At 41.8% G+C, this 19,688-nt stretch overlaps 1 protein-coding gene across 3 annotated transcripts in view; it reads right to left on the minus strand.

Annotated features, from left to right (window-relative positions):
* SPTBN4 (spectrin beta, non-erythrocytic 4) overlaps nucleotides 1-19,688 on the minus strand; it is a 420,524-nt gene that overhangs the window by 159,868 nt on the left and 240,968 nt on the right. For all 3 annotated transcript variants that reach the window (XM_033954096.1, XM_033954095.1, XM_033954094.1), the window contains one exon: nucleotides 17,056-17,319. In XM_033954096.1, coding sequence (XP_033809987.1) covers nucleotides 17,056-17,319 — 264 coding nt within the window. The remainder of the gene's footprint in view (nucleotides 1-17,055; nucleotides 17,320-19,688) is intronic.

The raw sequence follows: 19,688 nt of genomic DNA on the forward strand, positions 1-19,688 counted from the left end.
TGAACAAACTTTCACATACAGACTTATGGCACCTTTTCCGGCATCGGTCTCAATAAACTTTCAGTTGTATACTCTATCTGTACTTGTCTCACTATACATATCTAATATTTTTTTTCATCAAAATTTTTTTTTACATATTATTATTTAATTTTCATTGCTCATCTTTAAAGAGGAAAACGGCTAGGGAAGACTCATTCCAACACAGAACTATGTTTCACTGTAGCTTTCTCAAGGATATTCCCCTTAGTTTGCTGCCTGCACCGTTCTTGCTTTAGATATGTATAGTGAGACAAGAGTATACAACTGAAAGTTTGAGACCGATGACGAAAAAGGTACGATAAGTCTGTAATAATAATAATTTTATTCTTATATACCGCCATACCAAAAAAGTTCTAGGTGGTTCACAACAAGGTGAGCTAATACATGGGATACAGATAAAATACAAATTAGAATAATGGATTTAAAAACAGATAAAGACAGAAAGCATTTACAATATTATGCAGAAAATACCAGCATGGCAGGGAAAGAAGTAATACATAAAACAGATAAAATACATCAAGTTGAATATAAGGAACTTGATTGAAAAAAATGAAGCAGAATGCATTAAGATATCAGCCTATCAAAGATAACCAATTAAATCTAGGATATTGTTTGAACCCGTTTATCTTTTAGAAAACCTTCTAACTGGACTGGATCTAAAAAGACATGCTGTATATACTCAAATATAAGTCGATCGTGAAAGTTTATTCATACAGCTACACCGCTGAGGTCTGAACTCTTCATTCAGAATAAAGTAGGTAGGTGCAAGCATTTATACCAGCCTTTGGCTGACATAAATACTTGTGCCTAAAGTTAGACATGAGAATGCATAGTTAAGTTAGTACTCTATAAGGGCACCTCCCTTACTGAAGTCTTGCTTAGCACTGTTTCTTAGGACCCATTTTTAGACACCATTTACTGAAACTACCCCATAAAGGGCCTGATTTTATATATAACTAGTCTTTAAGCCCGTTACATTAACGGGTGCTAGAATAGATGTGTCTGTCTGTGTTTCTTTATCTCTCTCTCCTTGGCTGCTGTCTGTGTCCTTCTGTCTTCCCCCCCTCCCCCAAGCAAAGCAGTCTGTCCCCAGCACACATCCCCCCACAACAGCCCCCTTTCCCTCTCCCTATCCCCTTCTGTCTCCCCACAGCACACCCCTCCCCCCAAAGAAGCCCCCTTTCCCTATCCCTATCTCTCCATGGTCCCTTCTGTCTTCCCCCAGAGCAAAGCTGTTTGCCCAAGCACACCCCTCCCCCCAAAGCAGCCCCCTTTCCCTCTCTCTATCTCTCCATGGCCCCTTCTGTCTCCCCCAGAACACCCCTCCCCCCCAAAGCAGCCCCCTTTCCCTCTCCCCCGGCCCCCTGTATTGATCCCCTTCTTACCCTCCCTCCATCCCGGCATCTTCTGGCCTGCTCCTCTTCAAAGCAGCCTGCGATCGTGGTGGCCGGCTTTAGCGAACCTCGCAGGCCGCTCTCCAACTCGGTAGCACGTTCCCTCTGACGCGATCCCGTGCGTCATAGGGAACGTGCTACTGAGGTTGGAGAGCTGCCTGTGAGGTTCTTTAAAGCCGGCCACGATCGCAGGCTGCTCTGAAGAGGAGGATCATCAGTGGCGGCAGCAGCAGCAGCGGTGAGCGAGGGCGGGAGGTGTGTTCCCTGCCGAGGACACGTGCAGGGAGAGAGCTTACCTGCGCTTCCGGTTGGTGAGTGAGGGCAGGAGGAGGGGAGTGGCCAGAATGTTCCCTGCCGCTGGGTTCTAAAATGGAACACGGCCACGGATCATACACCACGGCGGCAGGGATCACGCTGTTTTAACAGCGCATGCGCCAGTAAGCTTTTATTATATAGAATGTCTAAAAAAAAATCAATGCTGATCATAATGGCGCTTAGCATGATTCTTAAAAAGGCACACGCCATATACAGCAGCCATATGCATCACTATAATTTAGGTGTACCCATTTACACCAAGAAAAACAAGGTTATATTATTTATTTGGGAACTTGCAAGAAAACCCTTAGAAGACTTCGAGTTATTCAAAATTCAGCAGTTCAATTGATTTTTGGTTTGAAAAATAGGAGCATATTAGTCCTTATTTTAAAAAATTGTATTGGTTGCCAATAGAGGCAAGAGTTCTATTTAAATTTACTTGCATATATTTCAAATCAATATCTGATATGGTTCCTGCTTATTTGGTCTCACTGTTTTCTTTAGATTGTTCTAATATATCTACATGTCAAATTTATTTGTTTACCTATCCAACAGTAAAAGCTTGTAGGTACAAGAGATATCTGGATAGAACTCTCGCTTGGATTGGTAAAATTCCTATGCATGCTTCTTCTTACCTTAGTTTTAGAAAACTAGTAAAAACCCAGCTGTTCAATCGATTCATAACTTAAGGGTTTATTGTTTTATTTTAATCTTAATTGTATTTCTGACGATTTGTCATTTTCTACCGATTGTCCAGTACTTCTTATTGGAAACCGCCTTGAACTTTTTTGGCTAGGCAGTATATAAGAATAAATTATTATTATTATTAAATACCTGCACCTGTGTGTGGGTCGGGTGAATTCTATAACAGTATGCTTAATTTTTAAGAACGCTAATGTTTGCCCATGCTCCTCCCCTAACCACACCCCCTTTTGAGATTCACACACTAGAACTGACGTGCACCACTTTATAGAATGTGCTGATCAAGTTGTGTAACTTCTAATTAGTGCCAATTACCGTCACCGACTAGTCTTGTTAAACAAATTGTATGCACAAAATGGCAATGTGCACTGATTTGTAAGCACAAACTATGGTGCTAAATACACATGGTATTCACTATATGGCGTTTAATCGGGGAGGTGAATACATACGCACAAATTTTATAAACAATGTATATAAATCATGATTCTGCTCACGCGCCACTCAAACTCCACCCATGCAAACATATGGGTTATGTAAAAGTGTAAACCAAAAAAACTCTGTGGAGTGACGATGTTCCCAAATGGACTTTATTTGAAAGTATCAAAGTTCCAAAGGTACACTAAAATCATCCACATAAAATAATTCCATCCACATAAAAGTAAATCATCCACATAAGAGCCTTAAAGGACCTAGTCCGCTAGGGATACAGGACTCAACACGGTCCGCGTTTCGACAAAAAGTCTTCTTCAGGGGTCCCTGGGGGTTCTATAAAGCAAGCAGTGTCTCACTTCTGGCTCACCACACAATTGTTTCTCACGTACTCACCTTTATAGGACCCCCAGGGACCCCTGAAGAAGACTTTTTGTCGAAACGCGGACCGTGTTGGGTCCTGTATCCCTAGCGGACTAGGTCCTTTAAGGCTCTTATGTGGATGATTTACTTTTATGTGGATGGAATTATTTTATGTGGATGATTTTAGTGTACCTTTGGAACTTTGATACTTTTAAATAAAGTCCATTTGGGAACATCGTCACTCCACAGAGTATTTTTGGTTTTCTCTGGATTTTCTTCTTTGTGGATATTTTGGGGTCAATTCCTTTTGTTTTTTGTTTATGTAAAAGTGGGCACCTTCTTGTCAGTGTATAAAGCCTTTTCTTACATGCAAAATTTCCTTTATAAAATTACCACATCGTGAATTTCCAATGTATGCAACTGTAACTCATAGGCATTGTAGTGACCCTGAAATTCTAACTGACTGTGAGGACCCCAGGACAGAACTGGAAAGTTTAGAGTATGTAAGGCAGTCCACCAACTCTTGAAGAATGTTTCTGCTTGAGCCATTAAGGCTCAAGCAGAGGGAAGGTCAAGGGAAAGCAGAACCTGTGACAGGAGGATCTTGTACATAAGGGTAATAAAAAAAAAAATAAGGAGGAGGAGAGGCAGCACTTCTAAGGTGTCTGATTATGTGCAGCTGTAGTGTGACTTACAGCCCTTGGTAGCTCAAACAGGGAATTATTTTTCTTTCTAAAACTACGCTTTGCTGAATGATAATCCTATATTATGCGCTAAGGTTGGATCCTTCCTGTCTCATGATGCCCCATGCTTAGGTGTTCTATGTTTCTAGGTGGGAGATAGTGGACAGCACTAACAGCATTTTAAACATTCTTCTCTTGCATTGTGAAAGGTTTCAAAAACCAACATGTCAAGTGCAGTATAAACAGCCAAGGCCCATGTCAATTACAGATGTTTCAAAGAGACTTATTGGATTTATATGTCTACCGGCCACTGACAAACATTATCTGTGGATTCACATATGCTCTATGGACAGTGTTGGGCTGAAAGTCACTTTTACTGACTTGACACTGTGAATACAGGGGTCCCCCGTATCTGCGGATTCTGTATCCAGTTTCACTTAACTGTGGTTTACTGGGGGCCCTCCTGTACTCTACTCCACTGTGCCCAAGGCCCCCCAATGTACCTCCTCAAATCTTCACCAGCAGCGAGCATCTCCTGCCTGCTGCTCGCGCCAGCCTCCTGCTCCTTCCTTTGGGTCACGACCCGGATGTGCCCTCAGAAGGAAGGAGCTCAGGCAGGCGCAAACAGCAGGCAGGAGATGCTGCTTGCTGCCAGTGAAGATTTGAGGAGGTACACTGGGGGCACAATGGGATAGAGTATATGGGAAGTGCTTAGGCCACTGTAAATCGTGTTCGCTATTATCCACAGTTTCACAAATATGCAGTAGGTCTTGGAACCTACTATCTATGGATACAGGGCCCCTCCCCGTACTGTGAAGGAATAAGGGAAGACTAAGCAAGAACACAGGTGCAATATTATCCTGATAGAATCAATTTTCAGCCACCATCCAGATAATCTACATATTTTCAGTGATGCTTACTATACATAAAGTGGCGCTGAAAATACATATTAATTTAAATACTGGTGTCTGCGTTTAAATTAAGCTGCTTGCTGCTAACTCTGAAAATCCAATCCTTTTGTTTTTGTTATTGTAATTGACCCATTTTCTTTAAATCTGCTTCCACGATATTCTCATTATTATTAATTTGTCTCTACAGTGCTATGGAAACAGTCAATCATTCATCTTTGGAATGGCCTCCAACATTATATCAACACAGAATGTGATATGATTGGTTCTTAGCAGACACCATTTATGACAACACCGCTATTGAAGATTAATCAGCCAATTGTGGGGTGAGAAGAAGTTTGTGACAAAGCATTGGAAAACAAAGTTGCATACCTGTAATGGGTATTCTCCAAGGACAGTGAGGATCCAACAGCTATATTAATGGGTGATGGCATTGGGGCGGAGGTGGCTGGGAACACCTTTAGTAGAAAAGCTTTCGGAGGCTGCATGGAATTCTCGCACTAGCTACCATAACTATAACTACCAGTCCAAGTTAAAGGCATGCTTCAACGAATGCAATCTTCCTAATTTTTTCTCCAAAAGGTTTTCTGCTTTGCAAGAAGCATCTTCTATGCACTTTGCATATCTTCTCTGATTCCTGATACTTTTTTTTTAGTTTATTTTAAAGAGGTCTTTACTGATAGAACAACAACAATACACAACCCATCATGAAATAATTAAAATATTACAAACTTTCTTTAAGTTAATATTTCCAAACAAAACAGCAACATAAATAACAATAAACGATTACACCCTAACTTAAAACCAACTGCTTAAAGTACCTCTTCTTTTTTTAAAAAAAAAAGTTTCCCATAACAAAAAATTACTTTTCATCATGACGGGAGTCGCTATACAACTTATTCTGAAAAATTGGGATAGATTAAACAATAGTTTTTGGTGGGAATCCTTGTGCCAAACTTATAAATTTGAACATATGAGAGCAATACAATTGGGACATTATAAAAAAATTTAAGGATGTTTGGGACCTATTGACAAAATTTTGTAAAGATTGATTATTTGATTTAGCCCTTTGATTATATGCATCCAGGATGGGTGGGTGGGAGGGAGGTATGTAATTAATTTATTATTGGATTGCAAAGTTATTTATCTTGTTCATTTGCATTATATTCAATGTTTTTACACTTTTAGGAAGGATGGGTGGGGATGGGGAGGGGGTTATGTATTTATTGTATCATTAGAAGGAATTGAGTGCTGCCTATTGAGTTAATTGATTGATAATATGTTGCACTTTATGCTGGTTTTAAAATAAATGAATAAAGATTAAAAACAAAAACAAAAACAGTTTTTCATTGAACAGTAATCCAGCCAACCCCACACGGCTTTTACAGATCAGTTTATTTCCAACTGGCATTTTTATCCACGTATCTTTACCATAGGACTTCATAGGGATCCCTAAAGAAGACATTCTGTCGAAACACGGACTGTATTGGGTTCAGGGTCCAAAGCTTTTCAGCAGACTGCGTCCTAGAGGTTTTTCTATGGTTTGCCAATTTTTAATATTAATAAAGTCCATCTCAGGAACATCATTTCTCCAATTGTTTTTTGTTTCTTTTTAAAAAGCCATCTCAACAGTAAGTGGACAAAGGAGGGTGGCAAAGGGCTCACTTTTCTTTATGAGATTTGTACAAGGAAGAATGCCTGCTGGGACTCCTAGTGTGTGCTGTTTAGAGTGACACATTTCCTTTTCCCTGTGTCTTGTGAGTGCAGAAACTGGGGATGAAATTGGGGAAGGAGGCCCAATGCTAGGCTCTGCCCTCCTGATACTGCTCCTATCAGAACCAGAGGAGAGCAGTTTTCTCATACAACACCATGTCGGGGAAACTCCTCTCCTTTTTGGATGCTGGAGATGTGTTCAGGGTGGAACTAATGGCACCTGCAGGAGAGAACCCTCAAAGCAAGTTTCTTTTGATTCAGCTATTTCTTTAGAGCTGAACGCTCTGGTTTTAAATCTACCCTCCCTCTCTTGTGTTCGAGTGAGCAAGGGGAGGAAGAGTGGCAGCGTTTCTTACATATAAAGCAAAACAAACGAACTAGAATTCTACAAATCAGATCAAAATCAGTAGAAAAAACAACTCTACACAGCTATCATTTGCGAAAGAACAGCTACTACAAATTAGTGTAAAAAATGTGGAGAAAAAGAGACCTCAGAAATCATAGTCCCATTAATTCAGTCCAGCAGTCCTGACAAGGAATACAACACAGTCATAGGTCTCTCAGAAAACTCCATTTGGAAAAAATCAAATAATTTCAAAATTCAATAGATGTATCAGTGTACTTATCTTAATAGCTGTGACCTGGGATTCCTGTGATTTGGGATTCCTTGAAAATACAGTCCAAAATGGTCACACATATATAAAAAATGCTGAACAAAGTTCCATTCCCAAATCAGCAACATTAATGTAGTCAACTCCCAAGCCTGACTGCGGCCCTGTTTCGCAATGTGCTATCTCTCAAGGGCTAGTCAAACCACTCCATACGACCAGACATTAACAGTTGAAGAAAATCCCAGCAAGTAGACTCACCAATGTACTGTCTACTTAAATGCTGCTGATTTAGGAATGGAACTTTTTTCAGCATTTTTTGTATATGTGTGACCGTTTTGGACTATATTTTCAAGGAATCCCAAGTCACAGCTATTAAGATAAGTACACTGATACATCTATTGAATTTTGAAATTATTTGATTTTTTTTGAGTGGTGTTTTTGAAAGACCTATGACTGAATTGCATCCTTTGTCAGGACTGCTGGACTGAATTAATGGAACTATGATTTCTGAGGTCTCTTTATCCACATTTTTTACACTAATTTGTTCTTTCTGTATAGCTGTGTAAGTTGTTTTCTATAGTACGAGGGTCATTTCATAAATAATGCACACATATGTTTTTAAATTTACATGTTTGTTTGTTTTTCCAAGTATTTCTTTACAATCTTTCAATATAGTCTCCCTGCTTTGCAATGATTGAGTCCCAACATCCGGGAAGCTTCATTATTCCATCCAAAACACTGTTTTTGTTCAGTTGCCGAATGGCTCGGGTACCGGCAGAAGAAAGCTCTTCCAGAGATGCAAAATGATGTCCACGCGTAAGTTGTTTCAACTTTGGAAAAAGGTCGAAGTCTGATAGACTCATATCTGGATTGTAGGGAGCATGAGGTAACACCTCCCGGCCGTATTCGTGTAGTTTTTCAATGACGAGAGGAGAGCTACATCTTCTCCATGACCAAAAAATTTTCGACAAGCTCAAAAGTCGAACAAATGATGATTTTTGCTTATGATCATGAAGGCATCATCATCATCATCACAGACAAAGTTCCATGTGGAAGAAGTGTCACAGCAGTGTATTATTGTGATTTTTTGCAAAAAATACACAGAAAAATGCACAAAACCCGACCTCAGTTGTTCTTGGCTGGGAAACTCATTCTTCACGACAACGCCCGCCCGCACATAAGGAATGTTGTCATTGAAAATCTACGCGAATACAGCTGGGAGGTGTTACCTCATGCTCCCTACAGTCCAGATATGAGTCCACCAGACTTCTTCTGCTGGTAACTGAGCCATTTGGCTACTGAACAAAAATGGAGTCTTGGATGGAATAATGAAGCTTTCCGGACATTAGGACTCAAGTCATTGCAAAGCAGGGAGACTATATTGAAGGACTGTAAAGAAATACAGTGTTCCTCCGCGAATTCACGGTCCGCTGTCCCAGTTATTCGTGGTATTTTCCGACCGCAACGGGGAAGCAGGAGAGGGCAGCTGGAGCACCGGTGAATGAAGAAAATCACTCGCAGTATGCTCCGACTGCCTAGAACTTTCTAAGCGTATTCTATGAAGTGGTTCATGTAAATTCTAGTGCGCAAATCTCAAAAAGGGGGCATGGCCAGGGGAGGAATATGGGTGGGTTATGGGCATTCCTAAAATTTAGGTGCACTATTATAGAATATGCCAGATTTTTGCACAACTTAGGTACAGTTATTTACGCCTGGATTTATTGGCATAAATGGCTGCATCTAAATGGCAAGTCATGCAGATGAGTGTTATGTTTTGATTCTATAAATGGCATCTAATTCTGGAGGCAGTTTATAGAATCATATTAAGCGCCGCCCTTTGTGGCCCTTTTTTCAGGCAACAAATTCAGAATTTGGCCCATAACATATACAGTGCTCACGAGTGTCTATTTTTGACATCTTGTGGTCACAGTCCAGGCAGCGCTTAACACCCTGTTTTCAATCAGACATCTTTGTGAAGTACTGGCTGACGGATGGAAATAGTACATAACCAGCTACAAACACAGATGAAAAAAGGCTGGTGGTTTCAGTTATAGTAGCTAGCGTGAGAACTCCTGCGCAGCCTGAGAAAGATTTTCCACAGAGCTTTCTGCTTCTAGGGTAGCTGTTCTGATTGTTTCTGTCTTGATGATGTCATCCATTAGTGTGGCTGTTGCAATCCTCACAGTCTATGGAGGAAACAAGGTCCATGAGGGAGCAGTAATGGAGAGTGGCACGTTTCTGAAACAGCAGTGTAGGAGTGTACAGTTACCGCAGATTTCTTTCAAAGAAAGGAAGCATATATTAGTAATAGGTTGCAAACAGTTGAATGGAAAAATGATTTATCCCACTGGAGGACATATTTCTGAGCCTTAGACAAGCATTTGATTAGCAACATCAATTGACAGCATAATTCTGATGGTTAACATACTGCATAGAATTGGAACTCAAAGTACATTCAAAACACTGAAAAATTCCCTATGTACTCATATCTACCCTGCCACGCCCCTCCTGACATATAATTTACATTTATATAAATGTGACATGAAATATAAAAACTGTAATTAATACAGTGTTCTCACTGCTCAGAGCTATTCCTTAGCACAGTTCTGCTAAAATAGTTGGTCTTATAGCAGAGATGGCTTCATGTTTGGCTGCAAGTCAGTCAGAAAAATAATGATTTGAGAGCAATAGTATAAATTCCATCTAAGATCCTGTACTGCAGGGGGGCACAGGGAAGGAGAGAGCGCCCCCCCCCCCCCATTTCTTGTAGCCATTCCTGTATCTTCTGAGGCAGAATCCTCCCTCTCCCTAGGCGCACACACACTCACACTCCCTGACAGCATTTTCTGATGCTTTGTTTGGGGGTCCTTCATTTGACCTTCTGCCACAGTTTAACAGGATGGCATACGTCTGATGCAGGGATGGGCAGTTCCAATGGTTATGCAATGCAATGTACAGAGAGGACCTACACTTTCATTTAACTATAACTGCAGTGATGAAGCATCTATGAAAGTGATCTCTAGGACGACAGTATTTAGGCCATAGAATGCCTTACTCCCTGGGTGCCTGAGTCACTCAGCTTTCCACCTCATGCCTTACAACATATGTAAGCAGTATTCTAATGGTCAGGTGACTGCTTCCATTGAAGATCTGATCTATCACTCAGACAATCCAGTGCACATGGATCAAGTCTTTGTGAAGCTCGTATGTTTGCTGTACATCTGCAGTTCAACGGAGGCAGTGAAAATAGAAATGAAACTTGAAATGCTAGTGTTTTACTAAAATAAGACACGTCCATTTGATTTACTTATTTATAAGTAGTAGCATTAATAATAAATAAATGGGTCAGTGCTCAAAAGCACTTATCCAGAGAATAGAACCCACTACCTGGAAAAGCACTGCTGATCAGGATACTCAGAGGCATTGTCTGACCGCCTCTACCCAGGTAAGCTGAGATCCTGTTTGCCTTATCTGGAAATTCAGCATTGGCTGCTATCTGGACAGTGCCACTGAATATCTAGAAATATTTTAACTGTGCCAGTGGGTGTTATAAAAATAATGCTGACTACAGTAGATGAATATTGATCAAAAAATGGCTTCCTCCATGCCAACAGATTTGCATGTTAGTGTCTTAAACCTTGAAAATAGAACCCTATATACTCTGACTGTACAGCACATTGATTTCATCTCTTATAGCCCCACTGATTACAGTCAAAATGGATGGGCTGTTCTTTAATCACAGAAATCTAATTAATGTGTATTAAATTGGCAGTGATGCTTCAGGAAACCAAGTGGTAGCTCCAGCACACGATACCCTGACACTTTCTAGAGGAAGGCCTTCTCATATGAAATGCAATATACCTTTGCAAGGAAAGGCTGGCTCAAGGACAAGGAATAATAATGATAAGTCTATTGCACAAGCATCGAGTTCCATTCCTTGCTGACCATGACTGGAAGTGGCATTTACAGCTTTGGGATAATAGATGGAGGCAGTGTTGAAAGGCAGGGAAATAATTAACAACAGGGCACTTAGTTCATACTGTTTTATAAAGGCACAGTCCCCTGATTTTCAGTTTATGCAAATTTTTAATGTTTACAGTTTTATTTTTGTGATATGATAAAGGCAAAACAGGTAGTCAGGTGCTTTTATAAATAAGGCTCCTCCAATGATCCCCAAGTAACATACAAATGTTCTTGCATGAATTTTTAGGTGCTCTGAAGTATTTGTACATGTCTACGTGCGCTCTGTGGGGATAATTCTACAAAAGCCGCTAGATTTAGGCCACAAGTATGCATGTAAATGCCAGTATCCCAATCATTTACAACCATATGTGAACACATCTGCGTGAAAATCAGCAGCTCTCAGCTATGCACTAATTTGTAAGGACATGCCAATAGTCAATGGTGTGTTCTTTGCAGTTTGGGTGTAAGTGCTTGCGATTAAAATATAGGTATTTCAGGGGCATAGCCATGGAGGGACCTTGGGGGTCTGGGCCCCCCAATTTATGTTCTGGAGCCTGGCAGGTAAGGGTCCCTATGCCCAGTAGGCAGAAGTACTCTTCCACTGACAACCACTGCTCCTGTCCTGTCGGGCCTCTGTCCCCCACCACACATGCACAGTTTTCATGAAACCAAGCATGTGATGGGGGAAGGCCTGGCACAGAGGTGGCAGTGGCTGCAGGTGTGAGAAGCAGCTCTGCTGGAGGATTGGAGACCATCACCAGCTCAGGTATATAGAAATAATTATAAACAATAAAATTGTGGAACACATAGACAAACATGTGGATAAAGATGGGCCAGTTGATGTAGTGATTTTCAGATAGCTTTTAACAAAGTTCCTCTTTTTCACTGAAAGGGTGGTTGATCGCTGGAATAGTCTTCCACTACAGGTGATTGAGGCCAGCAGCGTGCCTGATTTTAAAGCCAAATGGGATCGGCACATGGGATCTATTCACAGGGCAAAGGTAGGGGAGGGACACTAGGATGGGCAGACTAGATGGGCCGTGGCCCTTATCTGCCGTCTATTTCTATGTTTCTTTGTTTCATGAGAGGATCCTGAAAAAATTAGAGTCATGGGACAGGAGGCAGTGTTCAGTTGTGGATTAGGAATTGGTTATCAGACAGAAAACAGATGATAGGGTTAAATAGCCATTTTTCTCAATGCAGGAGAGTATATAGTGGAGTGCCACAGGGATCTATACTGGGACTAGTGCTATTTAACTTATTTATAAATGATCTGGAGTTTGGAATGATGAGTGAGGTGATTAAATCTGCAGATGATACTAAACTGTACAAAGTTGCTAAAATGCATGCAGACTGTGAAAAACTGCAAACAGATCTTAAGAAACTGAAAGATTGGGAATCCAAATGGCAGATGAAATTTAATGTAGACAAATGCAAAGTGATGCACATTGGGAAGAATAACCCAAATCATAGTTACCAGATTCTAGGGCTCACCTTGGGAGTCAGCGTCCAAGAAAAAGATCTGGGTGTCATTGTAGACAATATGCTGAAAACTTTCACTTAATTGCAGTGGCGGCTCAAAAAGCTAACAAGATGCAAGAAATTATTAGAAATGGAATGGTAAGCAAGACTAAGAATGTTATAATGTCTCTGTATTGCTTCATGGTGTGACCTCACCTTGAGTACAGTACTACATTTATTTCTGGTTGCCTTATCTCAAAAAAGATATAGAAGAACTAGAAAAGGTTCAAAGAAGAGCGACCAAGATGATAAAGGGGATGGAATTCCTCTCATATGAGTAAGACCAAAGAGATTAAGGTTCTTCAGCTTGGAAAAGAGACAGCTGAGGGGAGATGTGATTGAAGTCTACAAAATCCTGAGTGGCATAGAACGGGTACAAGTGGATCTATTTTTTTACTGCATCAAAAATTACAAAGACTAGGGACACTCAATGAAGTTACAGGGAAATACTTTTAAAACCAATAGGAGGAAATATTTTTTTCAATCAGAGAATACTGTAGTTAAGCTCTAGAATGCATTGCCAGAGGATGTGGTAAGAGCAGTTTACATAGCTGGTTTTAAAAAAAGGTTTGGACAAGTTCCTGGAGGAAAAGTCTATAGTCTGTTATTGGGATAGATATGGGGAATGTCACTGCTTGCTCTAGATTGGTAGCATGCAATGTTGCTACTATTTGGGTTTTACCAGGTACTTGTGACCTGGATTGGCCATCATGAAGACAGAATACTAGGCTAGATGGGCCATTGGTTTAACCCAGGAAGGCTATTCTTATATTTTTATGTGTAGGCCATGGGAGACAAAATTTTGTGCTCTCCCATCTTGCATTCTGGCATCTACCAATCCCCAAATTTGAGGTCTAGCTACGCACCTAGCATATTTGACTTGCTGCATTAGCATTCTGTAGAAAAACGAAGGAGTATATTTTTCTTTAGAGCACAGGCTCCAACTAGACCAGGCATGCACAACTCAAAAATGATCCGGGGCCAAAACGAACTCGGAAAATGTAGCGAGGGCAGCAGGTAGTGGCCAGGCTCGAGGCACCTGGAAGTGCGTGGATGTTGCTGTGATGACATCACATGCAGGCGTGACATCATGTTGACATCCGTGCAGACACAGAGGCCTTCCAGACGGGACCTGAAACGCCAGTAGGGCATGCCAGCAAGGAACAAGGCAGGAGAGGAGAGGCACTGGCTTCATCAAAATGTTTTTCCTTGTACCTGATATAAACATGCTCAAGAAATGGGCTGCGACATGGTAAATGAGGTTTAACGTGGATAAGTGTAAGGTGATGCATGTCAGTAATAAAAAATCTTATACATGAATACAGGATGTCTGGTGCGGTACTTGGAGAGACACCCCCCCCAGGAAAGAGATTTGGAAGTACTGGTCAACAAGTCGATGAAGCCGTCTGCGCAATGTGCGGCAGCAGCAGCGAAAAGGGCAAACAGAATGCTAGAAATGATTAAGAAGGGGATCACGAACAGATCAGAGAAGGTTATCATGCCCCTGTACCGGGCCATGGTACACCCTCACCTGGAATGCTGAGTCCAGCACTGGTCGCCGTACATGAAGAAGGACACAGTGCTACTCGAGAGGTTCCAGAGAACAGTGACTAAAATGGTTAAGGGGCTGGAGGAGTTGTCGTACAGTGAGAGATTAGAGAAACTAGGCCTCTTCTCCCTTGAAAAGAGGAGACTGAGAGGGGATATGATCGAAACATTCAAGATAATGAAGGGAATAGACTTAATAGATAAAGACAGGTTGTTCACCCTCTCCAAAGTAAGAGAACGAGAGGGCACTCTCTAAAGTTAAAAGGGGATAGATTCTGTACAAACGTAAGGAAGTTCTTCTTCACCCAGAGGGTGGTAGAAAACTGGAATGCTCTTCCGGAAGATGTTATAGGGGAAAACACCCTTCAGGGATTCAAGACAAAGTTAGACAAGTTCCTGCTGAACCAGAACATATGCAGGTAAGGCTAGTCTCAGATAGGGCACTGGTCTTTGACCTAAAGGCCTCCGCATGAGCGGACTGCTGGGCACGATGGACCTCTGGTCTGACCCAGCAGTGGCAATTCTTATGTTCTTATCTTTGTTTCTGTATCCCACAAATGGAAGGGGAAGATGAAAGCACAATTGCAGTCAAACCCAATGTCTTTTGTGCCTTTACAGTCTTAGCCAAGGATTGACGATTTTCTTGCCCAGCCTTTGATGAGTGAAGTTTGTGAAGATCAGACATCTAATATGGACAGTATGGGTGGAAATGTTGAGCCACTTGAGGGGTGAGGTGTCTCTCTGACCTCAAAAGCATTTGATGCTGATACATGTTGCTGTGTCTCTTGGACTTGGAGGAGTAGAAGTCGGTCCAGATGGAGTTGAGACAACTAGCAACCCCTGTTGTTGAGTTTCCAATATGGCATTGGAGGAGAATCAAACTGAGAATTCATCTAAACATGGAATGATATTTATGTAGTTGAAGCCACCTTTTGTTTTCTTTTTCTCCCTACCCCCAATTTATTTGTGGTCTAATGAATACATCTGAGGTAATATTGCTCATGTTACTTTTGTTGTTTCATGATTTATAATTATGGTATACCTCTGATGTATTGTATTTCCATGTCAAGTGGATGCTTGTAAGATAATCTTTAATTGAATAAAAATTAAGTAAAATAAATAAAGAAGATGGTGAGAGAACTGTCACAACATATTTGATGACTGAAGGAAGCAGGAAGACGAATAAGGTGTATTGGCTGAGGCCAAGTAAAGAGGCTGCTAGTGTAGATGACTCTATGAGCTAACACTACAATGGCATAAATAGCATATATTGGGTTTCCACTGTATGCCAATTTATGCATAATCATTGAAGATTTCCTGAAAACAAGACTGGCTTTAAGATCCCTCAGGATAAGTTTGGAAAGCATTTCAATATGACTACTTGTTGCACACAAGTTGAAAGAAGCAAGACAGACAGACCATGCAGGAAAGACACATGGCACTCACTAGTTCAAAAATATGCATCATAAGAGAAATCAGAGAAGAATTGGATCTTCCCAGTAGTCTTAATGGGGAAACACCAGTAGGTGACCAGAGAAGGATGGTTTTAACAACTTGGATTAGTGGCAACACTGGCACACAGACTTCAGGAGCTCACTTGGCACACGCTGTACTTCACATCAGAAGAATCCTTAATGACAAGGAAGCAGAGGATATAGAACAGGGAACAAAACACATGACTTCCATTGCTTCTTATTTCCATTGCTAATACCAGAAAATCTGTTATAGCATATACCATTGAACTTTCCAGAACTTCAGCATTTAATGCCAGAGCTATTAAATGGATATTTTCTCTTGACATTTGGCTTCTGATGCTTCTAGTCAAGTACACCTATCCCATCTCCCCTCCACTTGCATATGGCCTCTAGGCTCAGATCAGCAGGTCTGCCCTATATATACTACTATATCTATATATTGAGAGAGAGAGAGAGAGAGAGAGAGATCTGTCCTATATATCCCCAATATATACCATCACATTCTGTCCTCCTCACCAAATAGTCTTTGCAGGAGGAAGCAGGTCTGGGATATTATTACTAATACTTTCTACAACACTGCAGAACATTTTGGTTTAATAGTTAGGAAAATGGGATAGCATCAGATCCTGGCTTTGCTCCAGTTCATACATGGCTTTCTTGCTTTTCTCAGAGAGCTCAGAACTAAATGTTCCAGCATGTAGAGGGGCAAAATCAGGAATGAGAATACTTTCTTTCATAGACGGAAACAATAATCAAAGGGCCCAATTCTACAGGTAAAAATACTGGAAATGCCTTTCATAACTGTCCTCCCTGGGTACTCTTTTAAAACACAACCCGAACAGATTGTTTCAGAAAATGGAGCAACCCCAGCATCATGACATCTTTGGCCTCCCCTAATTCTTTGGACCTACTTGGGTCTTCATGCTAGGTCCTATGGAATGCAATCAGCTCAGTGGCGTAGTAATGGGGACAGGGCGATCCGCCCCAGGGCACCAGCAGTCCTCCTCCTCTCCTCCCCCCCCCACGGTCGCCCCTTCCCCGTACTTTTTAAACTTTGGCACGAGCAGTCACCAACTTTCTGCCCATGTCGGCTTCAGCACTTTCTTTATCGTCACTTCTGGGACCCACACCTAGGAAGTGATGTCAGAGAGAGTGCTGAAGCCAATGTGGGAAGTAAGTTGGTAGCTGCTCACGCCGAAGTTTAAAAAACTATGGGGAAGGGGCACGGATACGCAGCAGGGGGTGGGGAAGAGGGCAGGGGAGGGGCAACACCGCTCTGAGCATCACTCATCCTCACTATGCCATTAAATCAGCTTGCCACTGTATACTAAGAACTTCAGCTCATAGGTAAGCATCCGGAGGGAGAAGGTTAAAGAATGCTGGTTTCCCACCTGTAGCTTCTTCAACTGATTGTTGACACTGGTTATGTCGCTGCCAGATTCCACATAATGAAGTTGCCCTTCCAGGTGTGCCAGTCTCTTGTCCAAGTCCAGGTAGTTCTGCGCTAGGTGTTCGGCCTTATTGGCCTCGCACAGTTGCCTGGCCCTGGCTTGGGTCGTGTTCTCCAGTTCAGCCCAGTATTGCTGAATCTCCTCTAGTTTGCCCTTCACCACACTTTCCAGCTCTGGCCTTTCTTGAATCAGCTGATAACCTTCCTGTACAAAATAAATACCAAAGCAAAATAATTTAATTTATATTTTATTGATTTATAAAAGGCACTGCTGGGCCTGAAACAAGCTGCTCAATGTGGTGTAAAACAAAGGTTAAAATATACTACCCAAATTAAAAGCAAGAACAAAATATGAAAAAACAATTAACAAGATTCCATTCACATGCTACAAAAGTATACAGGTTTAGTTATACAGTGTCCAACGAAAAAAAAAAAAAAAAAAAAAAAGGCTTCCTAAAAATCAAACAGCAGTCAATTCATATTACAGAAATACAATTAATAGCACTGAGTGAAGACCTGATGCTGTTCTGAAGCTTGATGAAGGTACAGAGTACACAGTCACTCACGCTCACACTTTTTGCTGGAAAAGTAGGTGTAAAGCAGGGCCTTAGAAAGGTACAACTGCATAAGGCACAAGAGAGGCTGGGAGCTAAAACTGCATCCTTTCAAGGGTGTAGGCTATAGCACAGAGAGCCTCTCTGCATCCCTTCTACCCCCACCCCCTCCTTCAAACACAAAGTACAGAATCTCCACCTGTTTCTTTCCTATCCAACCCTTCTGGAATCCTCTTCTCTTCAAAACTTTCCATCACAGATAAAATATCATGTTCAACAAGCATAGTGATGCTTCGCGGAGCCTCTAACTCAAGCACTTTCCAGGCACTGCTGGATCCTTCCCACATAGCAAAAGAAGTGAGCACCATAGAGGGCCAAACCCAGCAATGCTTGGAACACGCTTGAGGAGGAGGTTCTGTGGAGCATTACTGTGCTTGCTTAACATGATGTTTGAACCTCCACTGGAAGCTTTGAAGAGATGGGGAATCTTGGTGGGGGGGGGGGGGGGGGAGGGGAGGGTTGGAAAAAGACAGAAGGAGATGCTGCATTGTGTGTTGGGGAGGCAAGAGAGATGCAGAGAGTAGAGAATGACATGGGGAAAAATTTTGTCCCCTTCCCGTTCCTGCGAGCTCTGTCCCCGTCCCGTCCCCGCAAACCATATGATCCCATCCACACATGTCTTGAATAGTTTTAGACTGAACTTATTTTCTTAAAGTATAAAAAGAAACAATATTCTGTACAATTGTCATTTTATAAATCAAAGTTCTGGTTGCTGAACTAGAGAAAGATGTTCAGCTGGCAGGGCTTTGTTTATAAATTTTTAGCAGCACAACTAATATACTACTTTATCCTAAAGCAAAAAAAAGAAAAAAAAAGAAATATAATTTTTTTTTCTACCTTTGTTGTCTGGTTTCTGCTTTCCTCATTCAATTCCTTCCATCCACTGTCTGCCTTCTCTCTGCCTCTTCCATTTGCTCTGTTATTGTGCCTCTCCCTTCCCCCTCATTGGTCTGGCATCTCTGTCTTCTTCTCTTCCAGCATCTTCTCCCCACTCTCTTTCCCATTTCCCTTCCAGCGTCTTCTCCCCACTTTCTGTTCCCCATTTCCCTTCCAGCATCTTCTCCCCACTCTCTGTTCCCCATTTCCCTTCCAGCGTCTTCTCCCCACTCTCTGTTCCCCATTTCCCTTCAGCGACTATTCCTTTCCACTCCCTCTAGCATCTGCTCATTTTCACCCCTTCCCTCTCTCCACCTCCCTTCAGCACCTCTCGCGCAGTCCATGCATCTACCTCCCTTCCCCTTACCTTCGGGGCATGTTTTAATTTAATTTGTTCAAGCAGCCCGAACCTGAAGTCACGTGTGTCTGCGAAAGCTTCTCCTCTGACAGAACCAGAAGTTGCGTCAGAGGAGAAGCTTCCGCAGATATACGACTTCAGGCTCGGGCTGCTTGAACAAATTAAATTAAAATGCACCCCGAAGGTAAGGGGAAGGAAGGGAGGGAGATAGAGGCGGCTGCGATCAGTAGGTAGGAAGGGAGATAGATACAGCAGTGATCGGAGACAAGGCCATTCACCACTCCATGGGGCGGTGGATGGCCTTGTCCCCGTACCCGCAGTGAGCACTTTCTTTTTCCCCCACCGTTTCAACAGGTTATCCACGGATACCAATGGCTAGCCGTGGGTAACAGCTACCATGTCATTCTCTAGCAGAGAGACACTCTGTCCTGCAAGGGAAGGAGAGTACACTGCCTTGGTGTGCAGTTGTAGAGGGCAATTATAGCTTGCTATAACCCTTGTGCAAAGATCTTAAAAGTATTTTTTTTTTAATTTGATTTGATAAACTGCCTTTACCAATTAAGGACTTAAGCAGTGAGCATAATTACTAAAAACAGTCCACAGAAAGGAAAGGAACGCCAATATCAAAAGAAAAGTTCCAGAGATAACACATATCAATCATTCAATCTTTCAAGTTTCTTAAGGTTTGTTGTATACGCAATGTCAGATACTTCTATGTGTATAACA

This window comes from Geotrypetes seraphini, chromosome 8 (genome assembly GCF_902459505.1).
Source record: "Geotrypetes seraphini chromosome 8, aGeoSer1.1, whole genome shotgun sequence".
Lineage (NCBI taxonomy): Eukaryota > Metazoa > Chordata > Amphibia > Gymnophiona > Dermophiidae > Geotrypetes > Geotrypetes seraphini.